Consider the following 20,479-nt stretch of genomic DNA (forward strand, 5'->3'; position numbering starts at 1 on the left):
CTCGGCCTCCCAAAGTGCTGAGATTACAGGCGTGAGCCACTGCCCCAGCCTGTTTTACGTACTTTTAAAGTATACTTAAATCTGAAGTTGGAACATCTTTATGCTTAGCACTGAGACAATGGTTATAGGTTTTACAAAAGTATTACTTTTTCTTTGAACGAAGGACCTTTTACTTGTCCATCATAATCTTCCTTCAGCTGGAAGTTATATCTCCAAGTAAAGTTGATTAAATAGTTACATTTTGGTACTTTTATAATACAAGGGTTTTACTGTATGATTAATATAGAATGCCACTATTTTCAGCTTTTTAATAGTAGGCTTTTCTAAAATTAATTTTTATTTTAATTGTTTCCTATAAGTAGGATTCAGCTCTTGGCTGTTCTCCTCTGTAGTAATTGTTTCTGAACTGTACTCAGTAGCTTTTATGGAAAGGAAGAATCAGATGTTACAAATGTTTCTCTGGAATGTCAGTAGTAGCAGATTTACATGGAACTTTCTTGAAGTAAGTAGGAATTGCCTTGGAATTTAATAACTAACCAATGATTAGAACAGTTTAGAAAATTATTTATTATTTATCTCCCTTTCCACTTCTATCACCCAGCTCTATTTGGAAAACTCTACTGGTATAGAGAGTTGAATTTTTTTTTTTTAAATAAGAATAAAGGAGAGCACTGTTAAATATGCTTAAAGTACATATTCCCTCATAGACTAAAGGTGTACCCTGGATTGAAGCCAAAGCTCCGTTATGCGTCTGTACATGCAGTGACCTGGAATAACTTTGATGATCATTTGGAACTTCTCTTGAATCTGTCTTCTCTAAGTGCTGTGAAAGTGTAGTGATACTTTTAAACATAAAGCCCCATTTAAAATTAAATGCCAGTACATGTTGGGAGCTCTAGTTCCTCTAGTGAATGATTCCAGTGTTATGAGAAGATGCAACAAACAACACATTCAGTAAAAGAGTACTCAAAGGATTTTAATAAAATTGCAATGGATTAAGCTTTGCCATTGTAATTAGTTTCTGTTTCTCTAATCATAACTTCCATTTTAGTTGAACTGGTCATGAACCATTATAAGTTGCTGCTAATACCTGTTCCTCTTTGGTGGAAGGAATGACTTTAAGCCTCTGCTTTGATTAAAGGAATATATAAAAGATGCTTATATTTGAAAAATACTATGAAATATAAAGAATAAGGAAATATCTTAAATTCATCACTATTTGAGAGCCAAAATATATGGACCTTAATTTATCTTATCAAAACATTTGAAGCCTAATTGTCAATTTAATATACAGAAGCCAGAGAGAATCATTTTTTAAAAAACATTTATCAGTTCAGCCAGGCGTGGTATGCACCTATAGTCCCAGCTACTCAGGAGCTAAGGTGGGAGGACTGCTTGAGCCCAGCGGTTTGAGGCTGCGGTGAGTTATTACAATCACGTCACTGCACTGCAGCCTGGGTGATAATATCTAATGTGTCTGTTCTAGTTTGAATTGTATGACCATCGGCCATGCCTACCCTACTTGATTCTCAGTGGTTTAACCCAGTCTTCTAAATTAATGCTGCCTGACGAATGTAACATTACTGTGGAATTTAGCAAAAGAACGGTTAAGTGGGATAATTGATAATAGGTTAAAGAGGAAAATCGATAGTAGTAGAAACTTGGTTGGTCATAGCTTTCGTTTTTATTTGAGGGAGGTGTAAGAGACTGGTTAAAAGTTTGAGTCAGACAAACCTAGATATAAATTACTTTTCTGTTGCCATGTAATACACTTGGTTGTTTAATACAAGTGTGTTTATATGTTTGTAACGTATTACATTACTTATAGAATCATTGATCATCATCAATAAATATGGTAACGACATAGTGTCAGGTCATGGTTAGTAATGGGAATTCTAGAATCTGAATTTGAAATTGGGCTCCAACCCTTAATAGTTTTCTGAGCTTAGGCAAGTCACTGTTTTTCTTCCTCTATAAAATGAGAATGAGAACAATATGTTCTTATTAGGAATATTGTGAGAATTAAATGAGGATTACAAAGTACTTAGCATATAGTAGATAACAGATAAATATTAACAACTGATGTTGTAATGGGGAGGATGATGATGTAAGGCCTTAACATCGTGTCTGGCACTAACAGTTGTCTTTAAAAATTCAGATGTCTTAATTGTATATTTATACAATATGTATTTGAAAAATACTTTGCATCAGAATTCTGCATCAGAATTCCCTGAAAGACTTGCTAAAACTCAGATTAGTGAGCTCCACTCCCAGACTTTCTGATTTAGTAGGTCTAAGATGGTACCCAAGTATTTACATTTCTAACAAGTTTCTAGGAGATGCCGAAGCTATTCTTATGTTAGATATTATATTGTAGAATATTATATATGCCTAATTCAGTTGTGAGTTTTATTTTAATTTTTTAGCCATTTACATTTTAGTCATTTCAAAGTATTTAGCCTGGTTTTCATTAAAATAACCACTCTAGTTTTGCATTCAAAATCAGTAGTTTACATAGTACTTAATTCAGTTTTACAATTATATAAATATAATTGGCATAAACAGGTTTGGGACACATACAGCTGACTCTTGGTAAGCATTTTATGCAGCTGGTGGTTGCAAAATATTCAAGCAGAGTGACAGTTAATCCACTAACCCTAAGCATCAATCAACCAGTATACTTTACATAGCGAAGGAAGAGCATAAATTAATCCAGAAAGTCAGATTATAAGAACTTCTGTGGTTGTCACAAAATGGATTTCAGAAATGGTAGCTCTGGATGGTGACCAACTAGAGGAAAAATGTATGACTGAGGATATGAGGATCTTGTTTGAGAGCTCAGCCTCATCTTCCTTTATGTATCCTTCTGCTGTCTTCTTTCTTTCCATTCTCACTGCCATGGGATCTCAACACTATTAGCTCCTCCCCCAGTTTTTCTGTCAGACCCTCTGCTCAGAAAACAGTGGTGGTTCTCATCCTTGTTAAAGTATAAAACACTAGAATGGACTGAGTCTTCCATGAATTTTTGTTAAATGGTAAACAAAGGGCCCTGTTTTCTTTAGGCCAACAAGGTTGAAACTGTAATGGGAATTTAATTCCAGGTTTTATTGGCATGAAATGGAAGGTGGTAGTGATATTTGGTATAGTGGGTCATGGCAGTGCTGCTGCATACCTCCCCAGCCCACCCTTCCAATATGCAGTAGGTCGTTGATAACACTCTAAAGGCTTGTCCTAGAGTGAAGGTCAAGGTCAATTTTTTTTCTATGTGTCCCAGAATATTTCTCATTTTTTGGCTTTTGAGCCAAAATTTCCTTTGTGGGTTTTATTTTAATTTTAAGTTACCCACTTCACAAATGGGTAGGAAGAGAGGATTCTTAAGAAGCATTTCCTGAATCTCACATCTGTGCTCAGGTGCCTTTTTTATAATAGGTTGCATCTGTTAGTTTTGGTTTCCTTGATATTCTCTCAGATTTGTACTTTTAAAAATATGTTTTTTCTTCAGTGCTACTGTCCTTTTTCTTACTGTAGATTATTTGTTTTGGTGGGAGTTATAGGGAGAGTTTCTCAGAAACAAAATGAGATGTAAGTGGTTTTATTTTCTCAAAGCAAGGATATAAAGTCAATAGAAAGGATCATTTGATCTGTTTTTATTTCATTTTATTTTTTGCTTTTTTTCATTTTTCTTATCAGCTTTGGGTACACACACACACACACACACACACACACACACACCAAAAAAGAGTAACTGAAGTAGGGTGTTTAGGAAATTACACAAAATTTAGATTAAAAAAAGAAATAGATGCTTAGAATATGTTAAATACAAAATATGTTTCAAGTACTATTTTTAGCATATGCAAAATTTCTGGAAGGTTTTACAGAATACTTTTGGCTACCTCTGGGGTAGTTGGAGGGAAAGAGGATTTCATTTTCCTTTTGTGCCCTCATGTACTGTTGGAATTTTTTCTTGTTTCTCATCAGTAAATACTGATTTTATATTTTTAAAACCGACTTTTAAAAAACCCAAGTTCTCAATTGGTTCAGAATAAAAAATTAAATTAAAAAAATAAAATACCATGCTTTGGGTGGGCTTTTTGTTTTTCATTTTAGGTATAATGACCTAGGATAACTATGCCTTTACTTAAATATAACTAATATTCAAGTTTTCTGAAGAAAAACTTGCTGCTTTGAGATGTTGGAATTGCTACAACCTCTATCCCTTTCTTTCTCCCCTTCTTAACTTGCCCCTGGGAATAGTCTTTCTACTTTAGTAGCATTAACATTTGTAGCCTCCCCAAGATCCATGCCTCAAACCCTGCTCCCTCTTATTTCACCCTCAAAGTGACAGGAGCATTTATCCCAGAAGATGGTAACAACCAGGAGTCAAACTGCTACTGCTCTTCCTTTCTCTCTTTTGATCCTAATGTATTTTTACACACTCTTGTCAACCAGTTCCAGCAAATCCCTGAATTAATCCTTAATTGCTAACCCTGGTTATGCCCTTTAAGTTTAATTGGTAATTTGCTTATTTTTATTTTCATTTTTTATTTTGAGATGGAGTCTTGCTCTATTGCCCAGGCTAGAGTGCAGTGGCATGATCTCGGCTCACTGCAACCTCCACCTCCTGGGTTCAAGCAATTCTCCCATCTCAGCCTCCCGAATAGCTGGGACTACAGGTACCTGCCATCATGCCCAGCTAATTTTGTTTGTATTTTTGTAGAGATTGGGTTTCATCATGTCAGCCAGGCTGGTCTTGAACTCCTGACCTCAGGTGATCTGCCTGCCTTGGCCTCCTAAAGTGCTGGGATTACAGGTGTGAGCCACTGCGCCCAGCCGGTAATTTGTTTCTGTTATCATTTCTACTGAACTGAATCTTCAGCAATTTAACTGTTTAGTAGGTTGCACATTCAACCTTTTATTATTTTAGTTTGGCTTGGCCTGTTTTGGAGAGTAATAAGCCTGATTTGTTAATACCAGAGATTATTATTTTATGGTTTCTTACTGGCTGGTTAAATTTTTTCTGACTAATTAATATGGTCCATAACTGATCTAGAAGTAGTCACTTTGTGATTGCTATTCCCATTATTCACTTAATAGGATTTGACTTTGTTGTAAAACATTTTTATATTGTCACATTATACTGTAGATTTTATTCGTGCATTGACTGTCAGCTAATGGAAACAAAGCAGATTTAGGAGAAAGATTTAATAAAAATGAAATTAAAGGTCAAAATAGAGGTTCTACTGAAAATTGAAAAATGGTTAAGTGATAATGTGGAATTAAGAAGGTATCCTTTTGATCTTTAACAGCTTGTATAGTTTATAGCATTATGGAACTATTAATTAAAATACTTGAATGTGAAATAAAATACATACAGCAGTATAAAACCAGAAGTCCCAAAAACGTAAGTCTCACCACATTAATATTTACATATTTTTTTCTAGCACTTCATGTGTAACATTCTAAATGTGAAGGATATAAATATCATAACCCAGTTACTGTTTTACATTCTGATTTTTTAAAATTATATGCATTTTGCTACATTGCTCATATTTGTCTTGTTTTTATTAGAGGAAATCTTGTATTTTTTTAAGTTGACGAATTATGATCATTCCTAACCACTGTCCTGTTGGACACTTATTTTTTCTCCCCAAATATAGACAGATATTTCAATTGTGACATTTTATTGCCCAGGGATCATAAGAGGTCCACCAAGCTGCTCTTTAACAGTCTGGTTTTAGCACCTCCCCTAGTTAATAGGTCTATCAAATGACTCCTCATTCTGATTTCCAATATCAAATTTGGTTAATCCAATGGTGGCAGACATAAGTATCAGCTTGAGCTTCATTTTAAATTCAGTTTATTTAAAATGAAATAAATTTTAATGCTATTTAAATAAATTTACTTTGAAAGGCAAATCTTAGAAATAAGACAGGAAATTTTGTGAAGAAAAGTAATTCCATTATGAGTACCAGACAAGGTAAGCTGAAATGCACTAACATCATTATAGATAATAGGTTATAGAGGCATTTCTTCTTGCTTTTCTAAGTAGCTCTCTAGGGATTGAAAAGTAGGGCAGATAAAACATGCTGCAAATTTCATTCACGCCTTTCCTCATACTCCCCCTCTCCTCATCCACTTCTTCTCCTGTACCCCTTCGATTATCTACTTCTTCCACCAGAATCACATCTGCTTGTGTTTTTGTGCATCTTTTCTTCTGAAGTATAGTAATTCTTTGAATATCTTTTATTCTGACCAATTAGTTATATAAACCAAACATTTTTTGGTTATTTGAAACTGTTTCTAAATTGTGTTATATTTCCATTTCTAAATTGTATGTTTCAGAGTTTTCTTGTGAGTAGCCCAGCTTCAAAAACTTTTTCTTATAGCTTGCCATGAATAAAAAATAAAAATGTCTATGTTTTATTTTTTAAGTCTTTGACTCAAATTTCAGTTGAAATTTGGTTCATCAGTTAGCGTACATCAAAGGCAGTTTTAACCTCAAGATGATATTGTGTACTTTAACAAAAGTGTAACTATTCTTTATCCTACACCCCTTTTTTTAAAGGAATCCGCAGGTGGGGATCTTCAGTCTCCTTTGACACCAGAAAGTATCAACGGGACAGACGATGAAAGAACACCTGATGTGACACAGAACTCAGAGCCAAGGGCTGAACCAACTCAGAATGCATTGCCATTTTCACATAGGTACAGATTCAATTCAGCAATCATGATTAAGTAAATGTGTAAATATGGAAATGTTTGGTTTCAGGAACCCTTATAGTTACAAGCTTTGAGTGAAAATTCTAGGTTGACTTTAACTTTTTTTTTTTTTTTTTTTTGCTGCTTCTGTTAACCTCAGAAATGAAATACACAAACTTTTAATTAACTTATAGTTTATAGTTGCATAGATGGACTGCAGTGAACATTTCCTTTATGTAGAAAAAGGAGCACTAGGCTAATTACAGTACAAATTGTTTTTCAGTGAAATAAAATCTTGTAAGTTGCTTCTACCTGTCTTTTAACATAGCCTCTAAAAGGCCTCCTTTATTAACCTGGTTTCTATTTTTGTGTATGTTCTTGAAGGTTGTAAGTTGGAATTTTTTTTTTTTTTAAGTAGGCTTTCCACTCTGAAATTAAGCTTTATCATAGTCTGAGGTGATCTCACCACATGATTTCATGGAAGGAAACAGTGGGATAACTTTTAGCATGGGTTTGTTAATGTTAATGGCAGATTTATCTTTGCATACCAACTAACAGGAGATAACTCTTCACTTGCTTTTGAATTTTAAAAGAATCTGATAACTCTGAAAACATATAATTTATCCTAAATGTGTTCCAAACCAGTTACATTAATTATTGGCTATACTTGGTATATTTGGGATGTAAGGAGGTCTGTGCAATTGCAGTCTTGCAAATGTAAAACAAATACCTATCAGTCGTCTGTTTTGAAGTTAATTTTTTATCCTTCTTTGGAAACTTTTCACTAGGTTAGTTTTAGTTAAAATTAGGAAAACAATTTTCCTTCATAGTACATTTCTTTTGGGGACCAATTAAAAAAAATCCTTTGGCATATTAAGCAAAATTGAAGTGAAGTGAGGTACTCTTCAACTCTCTTTCTCATGAGAATTTTTATTTTGATTGAAATTTGTTGAATATTAAGGGCATAGGATTAAATATAGTAGAGGCTAACATTGAGAGACCTCACTGTCAGGCTGAGGAAGAGGAAAAAATTAGTTAAGGTTTTTTATGGAATGGCCAGGTGCAGTGCCACATGCCTGTAATCCCAGCACTTTGGGAGGCTGAGGTAGGAGGATCACTTGAGGCCAGGAGTTTGAGACCAGCCTGGGCAACATAGTGAGACCCCTGTCTCTACAAAAATGTAAAAACTTAGGCCAAGCATGGTGGTGCACACACCTTTTAGCTACTTGGGAGGCTGAGGCAGGAGGATCACTTGAGCCTGGGAATCCAAGGCTGCAGTGAGCTATGATTGTGCCACTGTACTGCAGCCTGGGTGACAAAGTAAGACCTTGTCTATAAAAAACAAAAAAAGTTTGTTTAGGAATGAACAGAGGAAAACTGACTATGAGGCTATTCTAATTTGTTGCTAACAGTGCTAATAATTTTACATAAAACAGACATATTGTGGAGTTATAGATTTATTGTTTTATTGTGGTATAACCATATTTTCTGTTCATAGTTATAAAGATGACTGAACACATGAAAAATTTTAGTTCTTTTGATCTGAATAATATGTTTACATTATATAGTCTTAAAATATGCAGTTACAAGTAAATAATCATATTAGTATGCAATTTAAAAAAATATTTTACTATGTTGAGGAAAGGAAAAATTTTCTTGCTATTAAATTAGATTTAACATATCCATTTAATAAACAGACTTACAACTTCACCAAATATAATTATATTGATTTCTTTGGCTAACACTTAAATTGAGCCATCTGCGTTGAATACTGTAGCATTTAGAAATAAGAAATTTTGTATTTAACATTTGTAAAAGCTATTTTTAGTTTACTTTATGCACCTAAACTTTTCCAATGTCTACAATTTTGTTAATCCTTGGTATTTGGAGTTACTACCTGGAATTGGTCTTCTCCATGATTTTTCTCTGTTCTCAAGAGTCTTTAATAAGAGTTGCTTTGACTTGAAGTACACAGCTGCTTTGACTACTGGAATTTATAGATGTGTCATGGAGATACTTGATGGAGTTCTGAATATAAAACTTAACAGGTCAATTTAAGTTTCTAATTATGTGAGAGTTATTACATAATCTTGTAGTTCTTGTTGAAAAATACTTCACAGGATTTTTTAAGACATTCTCTGAACTTGTTTTGGTTTTACATTAGTCAGTATTAATCGGTATTCAGCTAGTTAGTTGACTGAAAACAAGATTTCCACCTGAGGTGTAGAACATTGAGTATTTTAAGTTAATGCTAGAATCCCAGAATATCAGAGCTAGAAGAGACCTCAGAGATGATATAATCCATGATTTTCTGAACTGTGGTAGTTTGATATCAGTTTAATAGGCCATTTATGGCTTTCTGAAAAATGAAATATAATGAAACCAAAGAGAAAACATTAGAGTAAAACTCATATTGAGAGTAGAAACTGTTTCAGTAGTGTACCTATATGTGTGTGCGCTGATTATAGTGTAAAATGTCAAAGTTTGAAAGTGTGTGCCTTTGGCATGTGCAAGACTAAATCCCAGAGGTTGGATGAGTTACCTAAGTCACACAGTTCATTAGTAACAAATGTGAGTCTACAGCTCAGCTCTGATCCTGGTATGCACTGTCTGTTACAGTTCATTAGGCAAATACCCAACACAAGCACATTGTTTTGTCAGGAAGTTAGTAACTGTTCCTGTCCTAGGAGACCTATATAGAAATAAGATCCATGTTTCATGATTAGAAACAGAATATTAAAATAAATTTTATTGAAATCTAAAACTCACAAGTTTTTAAACTGGGCACACTATTATATTTTCCCATTGCAAAGGAACACAATTAACATTTTATTTATTTATTTATTTATTTATTTATTTATTTATTTAGAGACAGAGTCTCACTCTGTCGCCCAGGCTGGAGTGCAGTGGCTCAATCTTGGCTCACTGCAAGCTCCACCTTCCGGGTTCACGCCGTTCTCCTGCCTCAGCCTCCCGAGTAGGTGGGACTACAGGCACCCGCCACCACGCCTGGCTAATTTTTTGTATTTTTAGTAGAGATGAGGTTTCACCCTGTTAGCCAGTATGGTCTCGATCTCCTGACCTCATGATCCACCCGCCTCAGGCTCCCAAAGTGCTATAAAATCTTAAGTTTTTAATGCTTAGACTATATTGTCTTCCTTCTCCAATATGTGTTTTAGCAGAAAATAATTAATAGCAAAAAAATTTTTTGCCAGTATTTCTCTGTTTTAGTTGATTCCATTTAACTTCTAAATAAGGAGCAAAATCACTAGAATGTCTATGTTCTAAAAAAAGATGGGGGGGATGTAGGAAACAGTGATCTAGTCAGTCAGATTAATTAAGGGTTGACTGTAGTAATAGCTACTTAGCAAGCCATTTGTTCTTTTCTTAAAATTCAAATTTTATGACTAAACCTCATGAATTTGTTAATTAACATATCAAAAGCAGGTCCTGCTTTTCATTTAGCACTGAAAGTTTTAGTAATGTGGTTAGTTTGTTCTTTAAGTCTTTCTTAAAAAGTTACTTAGCTTTAGAGAAATAAGCAAGATTTAAAACATTTTTAATATTTATAACTTTTTATTATAAAAATTTTCAAGCATACATCAGAGAGAAAATACTGTAATGAACTCCTATAAACATGTCACCTGCCTTCAACAGTTATGAAAAAATGGCCAGTCTTGTTTCATCTCTGCCCTCATCTACTCCTCCTCCACTGTGTTATTCTTAAAACAAATTCACAAATACTTTTCTAAAATTACTTTTAAACTTTTGAAAAACGTATTTACTAAGCTATTACAACTTTTTGTATTATACCTGATTCAGTGGCATTATAGATTACCTTGAATCATTTACTACTTTCTTTGATTTTTAACTATGCAGCTGAACTAAATTTTAAATGTATGAGCTGCTCAATACTCCTTAGTCAAGTGCTATACTACTGTATTATATCCTTGTCATAAACTATGCAAAAACATCCTTATTGAATAAGCTTCGGTGAATTGATACTGTTTCAGTGTACTTATTTTTAAAGTTTAGAGATGTGTAAAAAAGGGAGATCATGAGGATGAAATGTTTACTGATTTTTTGGGGGGGAAATGTTATTAAATTTTATCTAAATTGCTGTTTATCTTTTTTTTAACCTAAATGATAATGTCTTTTGAGATTGAGCAGGTATACACTTGAAAATCCTTTGAAACCAATCTTAGATTAGTTGTATATCAAGAAAAGTAGCTATATACTAATAGACAGGCATATACGTAAGAGGGAAGGTTTTGTTCTCTTTCCAGGGAATTCTTGTTTGCTTCATAGCATCAACTGTCTGGAATTCTAGAATTTACTTGTTTTTTTGTTTGTTTTTTAAATAAATAATAATAGATTTTCTAAAAAAGATTTAAAGCCACTGAAAATTATCTTGGAAATAGTTGATTTTATAGTATTCCAGTGCTGTCACAATGTAATACTGAAAACTTAAAGTTTTCATTTTGTTCATTACAATTTTTTGATCCTCAAATATGGTACAATATTGATAAATAATTGTTGTCATATTTTCAAGAGTTCAGAAAAGACATATACATTAGCAGTTTGTGAAGCTATTTTTGTACTGATAAATTTTAATAACAGTTTGATTACCTTAATAGAAAATGGGCTCTTTTAAACACTGATTATATTTAGATTCTTCTAATGTTTAGATAATGTGTTCTCATGGTGCTTCTAGAATTTATGTATTTTTGGGGATATTGCATGTACCTTCTATTCTGTTAAAGAGATTGTTTTCTGCCACATTATGTGTTTCCAACAGATAATCATTAAAGGATGTATGCAGAAATACTTCTTTCTAGCATATTAGTCTTGCTTTAAATCAGTAAAACTACAGTTTTGTCACAATGTATGACATCTGTATGGGTTTACTGCATGTGTATTTATCATCAGAGTTTTAGAAACACTTTACTTTAAGACTATGACTAGAAATTTTTGTGCAATTTCAAAAACTAAATTTCCCTGGAAATTTTACATAGCATTTTAACTAAATGCTAGTTAAATACAAAAACATCAAAATAAGTACAACATTTTTATATTTAACAGAATAAATGCAAACTAAAATACAAAAGGAAGTGCTTAATCTTTTTTTTTTTTTTTTTTTCTTGAGATGGAGTCTCACTCTGTTGCCCAGGCTGGAGTGCAGTGGTGTGATCTTGGCTCACTGCGACCTCCACCTCCCAGGTTCAAGCCATTCTCTTGTCTCAGTCTCCCAAGTAGCTGGGATTACAGCCTTACACCACGACGACCGGCTAATTTTTGTATTTTTAGTAGAGACAGGGTTTCACCCTGTAAGCCAGGCTGGTCTCAAACTCCTGGCCTCAAATGATCCCCCTGCCTCGGCCTCCCAAAGGGGATTATAGACATGAGCCACCACGCCCGGCCCTGATCTTAAATATAGTTTGGATTTACTGTACTTTTAAGATGATAAAAACAGGAAAAAAGTGATTGGCTGTTAAGAGCTTTCAGGTACTATATTCTCCACACTGTGATATGTTTCCCTTTTTCATGGATAGTAAGCAAATCTTAGATTATAGTAATAAACTAAAATAGAAGTAATTTCTGTGGATAACTTTTGTTTGGATAAGACTGTGTACTGTATATAAAGCTGGGACTTGATTTCAGAAGAAGTGACTTTATCATTGATATAATTGTAGGTGAAAATTTTAAGTTGTAGGATTCTCCTTAATAATTGACTTAAATATCATTATTCCTCCACCATCAAACCTCAAAAACTAGATTAGGTTTTTCTAGATTAACTTGAAGGCAAGGAACATTTGTGAGAGATCATAACTCAACAATTTAGAGATGTCAGAAATTTTTTACTATAATTGTGAACAATAGTATTTTATAAGAAGTATGGTAGTAATTTGGTCATTTACACTGTTCTGCGTTCTCTGGAAACTGAGAAGCAATTTATATATTTTAAAATAAGATGAAATAAGAAATATAATTTAGTGACTGTTTATTAGCTTTCTGAATAGATGCATTTACATTTTCATGTCTTGAATTTTTTTAAAGAACTAACGTTTATTCTCTAAAGATTTTGAGGAAAAAGTTAAAATTTGCTACACCATTTTGTCAAGCACTATCACTTGATATAGATTATTCACAAGAAAAAAACCATTCTTCGTGTGAGATAAAGACATTATTAACCCACCTACAATGACAATTAGACCCTTCCTCTTCTTCACCTCTACCTTACTGTTATAATTAATGGGAAAGAATGTTCATCAATCCATTCCTAGTGATTGTCAGTTTCTCTTTTCAAGAAGAGTAGCTGGAAATACAGGTGTGGTCATTTGCCATGGAACAGATTGATCCTAGATTAATTAGGATCTCTTTCTTGTGGAGGGCTTTAAAAAATTCCTTTTTCCCCTCCACTTCTGTTCCTAGCCTGCTACAGTGGGGATTTCATTGGAAGGGAGGTAGGTGATATGGACAGTTTTGCTCTAGGATGTAGGAAAGAATGTTTTTTTCCTTTGGATTTGGCCATCTTTCCTCTTACCAAAATAGTTAGGGCCAAGATAAAGGTGTAAACCTAGGCAGCGGCCAGGCAAGCCATAAAATGCGTGACATTTGTGTTATATGTGACAGTAAATAGTGGTGAGGCCTTTGGTAAAATGGAATGGGCAGGGTTCATCTAAACATATTACAGCTTTATAAAATGAAGCCAAATGAAGTTGGAGACTAGGTAACCCATATAGTTTCTAGTCTATGTCTTTAAAAGGAATCTCTGCAAAGATTGGATCCATTCTTACGTCATGGGGATAATACATAAGATTCACACTTCATGTGGAAATAAGGACATAATTACTGATATTGAAAGTGGTCATTCTCCAGGGACTGCCTTCCTTGTAGAATGTGTCAAATGTAGATAAGACTGAACAGTTTAAATAAATGTACATTGTACTTTTGTTTTCTGTCTGCCATTTTCCATTTAGAGTTTAGCTTGGCTGTGTATTCACTGTTGACAAAATTGTTAGGTTTCGGGACCCTGTTTTATTATATCTCAGCTTTATCGAGATATAATTCACATACTAAATAACTTAACTACCTAAGGTATACAATTCAGTGGTTTTTAGTATATTCACAGAGTTGTGTAACCATCTCCACAGTGAATTTTAGAACATTTTCATTAGTCCCCACCCCCAAAAAACCCTGTACTCATTAGTAGTCATTCTCCCTATACACCCCCACTCTCCCTCCACCTACCCTAGGCAACCACTAAATCAACTTTCTGTCTCTATAGATTTGCCTATTCTGACCATTGTATATAAATAGAATCATAATACATGGTCTTTTGTGACTGGCTCCTTTCACTTAGCATGTGTTGTTTGTTTGCTTGTTTGTTTGTTTGTTTTGAGTCTTGCTCTGTCACCCAGGCTGGAGTGCAGTGGTGCGATCTCGGCTCACTGCAATCTCCATTTCCTGGGTTCAAGCAATTCTCCTTCCTCAGCCTCCCAAGTAGCTGCGATTGCAGGAGTGCGCCACTATGCCGGCTAATTTTTATATTTTTTGTAGAGATGGAGTTTCACCATGTTGGCTAGGCTGGTCTCAAACTCCTGACCTCAAGTGATATACCCGCCTCAGCCTCCCAAAGTGTTGGGTTTACAGGTGCGAGCCACTGCACCCAGCCAGCATGTGTTTTTAAGGTTGATCCATGTTATAGTGTATATCAGTATTTCATTTTCTCTTCTTGTCTAATGTTCTTATTCTGTGGATATACCATATTTTATTCATCCATCAGTTGATAGACACTTTGGTTGTTTCTACTTTTTGAAAGTTCCAATATTATGAATAATGCTGTTATAAACATTTGTGTATGAGTTTTTGTGCAGACATATGTTTTCAATTCTCTTGAGTATATACCTAAGAGTAGAATCACTGGGTTGTATGGTAATTCTATGTTTAGCCTTTGGAGGAACTGCAAAGCAGCTGTGCCATTTTGCATTCCCACCAGCACATATATAAGGATTCTGATTTCTCTGTGTTATCAGCACTTGTTATTGTCTTTTTTATTATAGCCATCCTGGTTTAAGTGTGAAGTGGTATCTCATTGTGGTTTTGATTTGTATTTCCTTGATGGCTAATGATATTAAGCATATTCCCATGTGCCTTATTAGTGACTTGTGCATATTCTTTGGAAAAATGGCTGTTCAGATCCTTTGCTCATTTTTAATTAGATTGTCTCTTTGTTGTTGAGTTGTAGTTCTTTATAATTTCTAGTTATTAACCTCCTACCAGATAATTGATTTTTAAATATTTTCTTCAGTTCTGTTGTCTTTTCACTAATTTTTTTTTTCTTTTTTTGGTGCTTTGCAGCACAAATGTTTTAAATTTTTAAATAAGTCTAATTCATTTTTTTCATGCTTACACTTTTGGTGTCATATCTAAGAAATCACTGCCTAATCTAAGGCTACAGTGATAAACACATATGTTTTCTTCTGAGACTTTTATAGTTTTGGCTCTTAGATTTAGGTCTTTGGTCCATTGATTTTTATATATGATGTGAGACAGAGGCCCACATCTATCCAGTTGTTCCAGCACCATTTGTTGAAAAGACTGCTTTTTATACACTGAACTGTTTTGGCACCCTTGTCGAAAATCAGCTGATGGTAAATATGAGGGTTTATTTCTGGGATCTTAATTATGTCCCATTGGTCTCAGTGTTTATGCCAGGACTACACTTTCTTTTTTTCAGGCAGAGTATTGCTTTGTCACCCAAACTGGAGTGCAGTGGGGCCATCTCGACTCACTGCAACCTCCGCCTCCTGGGTTCAAGCGATTTTCATGCCTCAAAGTGATTCTCATGCCTCAGCCTCCCGAGTAGCTGGGACTATAGGCAGGCGCCACCACCCCCAGCTAATTTTGTATTTTTAGTAGAGACAGGATTTCGCCATGTTGGCCAGGCCGGTCTTGAACTCTTGACCTCAAGTGATCCTCCTGCCTTGGCTTCCCAAAGTGCTGAGATTACAAGTGTGAGCCACTGTGCCTGGCCTACACTGTCTTAATTAATTTATCTTTGTAGTTAAGTTTGAAATTGGGAAGTATGATCACTTCTGTATTATTTTCAAGATTGTTTTGACTCTTCTCAGTACCTAGAATTTCCCTATGAATTTTAGTGCCTAGAAATTGTGTATGAATTTCCTTCTGTGTTTCTTCAATGAAACCAATTGGGATTCTGATAAGGATTGTGTTGAATATGTAGATCAGTTTGGAGCTCATGGCCAAAATGTTCCTCTTAATGTTAACATTTGTGATCCACGAACATGAGCTGTTTTCCCATTTATTTGGAGCTGCTTTAATTAATTTCAACGATGTTGTTTGGTTTTCAGAGTATAGATTTTCTCCTTTTGTTAAATTTATTTTGGTGCTATTATAAGTGAAATTCTTTTGTTAATTTCACTTTTGAATTGTTCATTGTTAGTATATAGAAGGACAATTGATTGTTGTATAATGATCTTGTATCCTACAAACTTACTGAACTCATTTATTAGTCTTAATCATTTTTAGGGGGTTCCTTAGGATTTTCTATACATAAAATTATATCATCTGTAAATAAAGATAGTTTACTTTCTCCTTTCCTATCAAGGTATCTTTTCTTTCTCTTTTTTTTTTTTTAAAAACTCATTGCTATAGCTAGAACCTATAGTACAGTGTTGTGAATAGAAGTGACAAGAGTGGACATCTTAATCTTGTTCCTGATAGAAGGAAAGCATTGAGTCTTTTACCATTAAGTATGATGTTAACTGTATGTTTTTCATGGATGCTCTTTATCAGGGTGAGGAAGTTCCCCTATATTCCTAGTTTTTTAGTGTTTGCTTTTTTCTATTAATGTTTATTCCTATTGATTAATGATTTCCTCTTATACCCTCACAACTTGATGGCTTTAGGAATTTATTCATTGATAAATAGAGCAATATGCTTTTTTTATGTTTATTTCTTAAAAGCTAATTGATGGTTTATTTTAAAGGAAAAATGAGCTGGACTAAAGAGGAAGAATTCTTACTAAAATATCACTATTTTTAAGAGCTCTTCACTGAGTATCAGTTTTCCTACGTAAAAATATGAAACCTTCCTGTCTTCTAGCATTTTATCTCTCCAAAATAGGTGAGGTAGCTCTTAATAGAGAGTGGGAATGGGGGTATATTTGCTGTCTGACTTTTAAAGAGGTTTAGTTGATTTTTTTCCTTTAATTTTTTTTTTAATTGAAAGAAAATAATACAAAAAAACCTTTTTTTAAGAAAGAAAGAAGATTGTAAACATTACATGGTGAAACCCCGTCTCGACCAAAAATATAAAAATTATCTGAGCATGGTAGTGCACACCTGTAATCCCAGCTACTGAAGTGGCTGAGGCATGAGAATCGCTTGAACCTGGGAGGCGAAGGTTGTGGTGAGCTAAGATTGTGCCACTGTACTCCAGCCTGGGTGACAGAGCGAGACTCTGCCTCAAAAAAAAAAAACCCAAAAAACAAACACAAAAAAACCTGATAAATTATAAGATTATTCCAATGAATATAAAGCATGTTCTTATTAAATATGAATAAAAATACACATTCTAAAAATTATTCATTTCAGATAACTCTTATTTCTAGTGTAATTACTCTAGAAAAAGACTTAACTTGTGTTTTTCCTTATTGCATTATATAAATGTCAGCTGATGATTATTTTAAAGGACCAATTATATGGTCAATACTTGTTTTACATGGACAGTGTTCTACCTAGTTTTTATTATAGAAGGTTTGTTTTTCTGGATGCATGTTTTGAGTATTCAGTATACTTGTATATTAACCTTCAAGCAGTATATCAATGCCATAATTATGTCAAAGGACATTTTAAAGGCTGCTGTATGTACAAAGTACACAGAATTAAGTCACTAAACCCAATTATTTTTATTTTTATTTTTGTGGATGCATTACAGTTGTACGTATTTATTGGGGTACATGTGATATTTTGATACAAACATGTAATGTATAACAATCAAATCTGGGTAGCTGAATATCTATTACCTCAAACATTTATCATTTCTTTGTGCTAGGAACATTCCCCATATACTCTAGTCATTTTGAGATACATAATAAATTATTGTTAACTATAGTTGCCTTACTGTGCTACCAAACTCTAGATCTTACTTCTTCTATCTAACTATTTTTATTCCCATTAACCAACCCCTTTTTATATCCCCCTCCCCACTACCCTTCCCAGTTTCTGGTAATCATTCTATTCTCTACCTCCATGACATCAGTTTTTTTTAGCTTCCACATATGAGTGAGAATATACAACATTTGTCTTTCTGTGCCTGGCTTATTTCATTTAACATAATGTTCTCTAGTTCCATTCATGTTGTTGCAAATGACAGGATCTCATTCTTTTTTATGGCAGAATAGTACTCCATTGTGTATATGTAACACATATAGTACCACATATACACAATGTGATACTATTGGTAGATATCCATTCATTGGTGGACACTTAGGTTGATTCCATATCTTGACTATTATGAATAGTGCTGCAGTAAACATGGGAGTGCAGATATCTTTTTGATATACTGATTTCTTTTCTTTTAGATATGTACCCAGCAGTGGGATTGCTGGATCATATGAGTTCTGCTTTTAGTCTTTTAAGGAACATCCACAGTTTTTCATAGTGGCTGTACTAATATACCTTTCCCACCAACAGGGTGTGAACTTTCCTCTTTCTATCCTCACCAGCATTTGCTATTTTCTGTCCCTTTGATAATAAATCCAAATCTTTCAAGTCTCATTTACCTGACACACCAAAGGGATTTTTTTTTTTTTAATTTTCAACAATAAAGGTTCTCCATGACATTTAATGTGATATAGTTAATGGAGAAAGATTCCCTTCATAGCTGCATTGGTGTCTCTAACATGAGGCTATTGGAACTTCATATTAGCAAAAGTGTTTTCAGAAAGCTTATTTGATCTTATGGCTTCATTGCCTTTTGTAATTGGATCATTTTAGGATATGCTTTACTCACAATCTAAGTTACTATTAAAGAGACCACCTAAGGTCTCTTTGGCTCTACAAAGTAATAGATTTTTTTTTTTTTCTCTAGAGTTACAGAGAATGGATACTAGTAATTAGTTAAGTTATGTGAAGAACCATGTCACGGGGTGTTACTTGAGTCCAAGAACACCACAATTATTAGTAGTTATGTCTTTTCAGCTTTTTAAAACAGATAAACTGTTCTGTCATTATTACATATGGTCAGAAAGTCTTAGGTTCCATAGCAAGGAAGGAAGCTGATCTTTAACTGTACTTTATCTTTGAAGTCTCACAACCCATGTGATCTACTAGATGTTCAGCCTTGAACTAATACTAGATATGTTACCACATCTGGGTTTTTTGCAGAGAGAATTATCTTGAGCAGTAAGTAATAAAGAAAAAGCATAACATACCTAAATAGTTTCTCCTCCCTTTCCCGTTACCACTTTTTAAAAATTTTCTGCTTGAACATTTTGTCTTTTTATGGAAAAGCTGGACTCTTTACTCTCTTACATCCTGATATCTACTGGATATATTTTTGAAGACAGAGAAGATCAGTTCTCCAAGTTAGATTTTTTTTTTCATACTCCGGAGACAGCCAGTTTCCCTTGGTGGATGATTTCTCTGATCACCTTGAGTTTTGGAACTTAGTGGAGTCACCATTTCTCATGGAAGAAGAGGATCTACAATTTTTCCTAATTGACAAGATGCAAATAGTCCCTGACTGAGAGAAACTAACATGGAAGAAACATGAAAATTTAAAAAGACCCAGTAATCACAGCTTTAACTTGGAAGAGTCAGAAGAAGTAGTATCTTTAAAGAAGACACTTAACTGCTTGGATTCCTGTGTATACCTAGATAGCATTTAAGCTATCTCCATGTAGAGGAAGAAGAGAATGACTTGGCATGACATCCCATGTTTTGTTTCTCTGGCGAAATGCCATTATACTTGCTCTGCTAATTTTTAGAAGATTTAAAAGCCTTTGATGGAGAAAGATTTCTGTTGGTTGAAAATCAAAATAGCTGTTATTTCTGATAAATATAGTGAAAAATAAGCAACCTGATCTTCCTGGACTTCTTTGTAGAACTGACTCATAGATGCCATTTCTTTTAAGATTTAAAAATATAGCCAGTTTCTACATGTAACCAGATACTAATATTTTGATCAATTTGGTTTGTTGTCATATGAGAACACTTACCTCCCTACCTCACAGGGATGTTGTGAGGCAAATTTTAAATGTTCCTAAGAAAAGTTTAGAAATAATAACTCTTGTGGGTAGTTATAATCATAAGATTTTGTTTATTTTAGAATTTACAAATGCTTTCCCATAGTTATGAATAGATATTAGGTAACATTTTTAAATGGAAGATAATGAAGTTTGTACTTGATTTATCAATGCATATCCTTGTATAAAGAATAATTTGCATGAAATGTTGCATTTTTTTTTAACCAAGAGCTTTTATACAATTAAAGAAAAGCTAAAGTAAAAATGTCTGGTTTCCCCCTTTATTTAGTTGAGATTTAATTATTCATACCTCTTCTGGAATCTAACACCAATAAATTATTTTTGATTAAAATATTTAGAGAAAGGGTACTTCCTCCCCAAAATATGATACTAATACAATATGTGTGCTCTTCTATTATAGAAAGCAAATATTAAAGTTGGTGAAGACGTACTTTAGAAGTAAGGAAGAAACATAACAGAATTAGTCATTACCTTAACAGTATTGCT

The 20,479-nt window shown here is 33.9% G+C and overlaps 1 protein-coding gene across 2 annotated transcripts in view; it reads left to right on the forward strand.

Moving 5' to 3' along the window:
- HOMER1 (homer scaffold protein 1) overlaps window positions 1-20,479 on the forward strand; it is a 139,082-nt gene that overhangs the window by 69,985 nt on the left and 48,618 nt on the right. For both annotated transcript variants that reach the window (XR_493873.3, XM_007976387.3), the window contains exon 5: window positions 6,566-6,705. Coding sequence is in view for 1 of the 2 variants with exons in the window: in XM_007976387.3 (XP_007974578.1) it covers window positions 6,566-6,705 (140 nt within the window). In the remaining variant the exon portion in view is untranslated. The remainder of the gene's footprint in view (window positions 1-6,565; window positions 6,706-20,479) is intronic.

Source organism: Chlorocebus sabaeus, chromosome 4 (assembly GCF_047675955.1).
Source record: "Chlorocebus sabaeus isolate Y175 chromosome 4, mChlSab1.0.hap1, whole genome shotgun sequence".
In the NCBI taxonomy this organism is placed as follows: domain Eukaryota; kingdom Metazoa; phylum Chordata; class Mammalia; order Primates; family Cercopithecidae; genus Chlorocebus; species Chlorocebus sabaeus.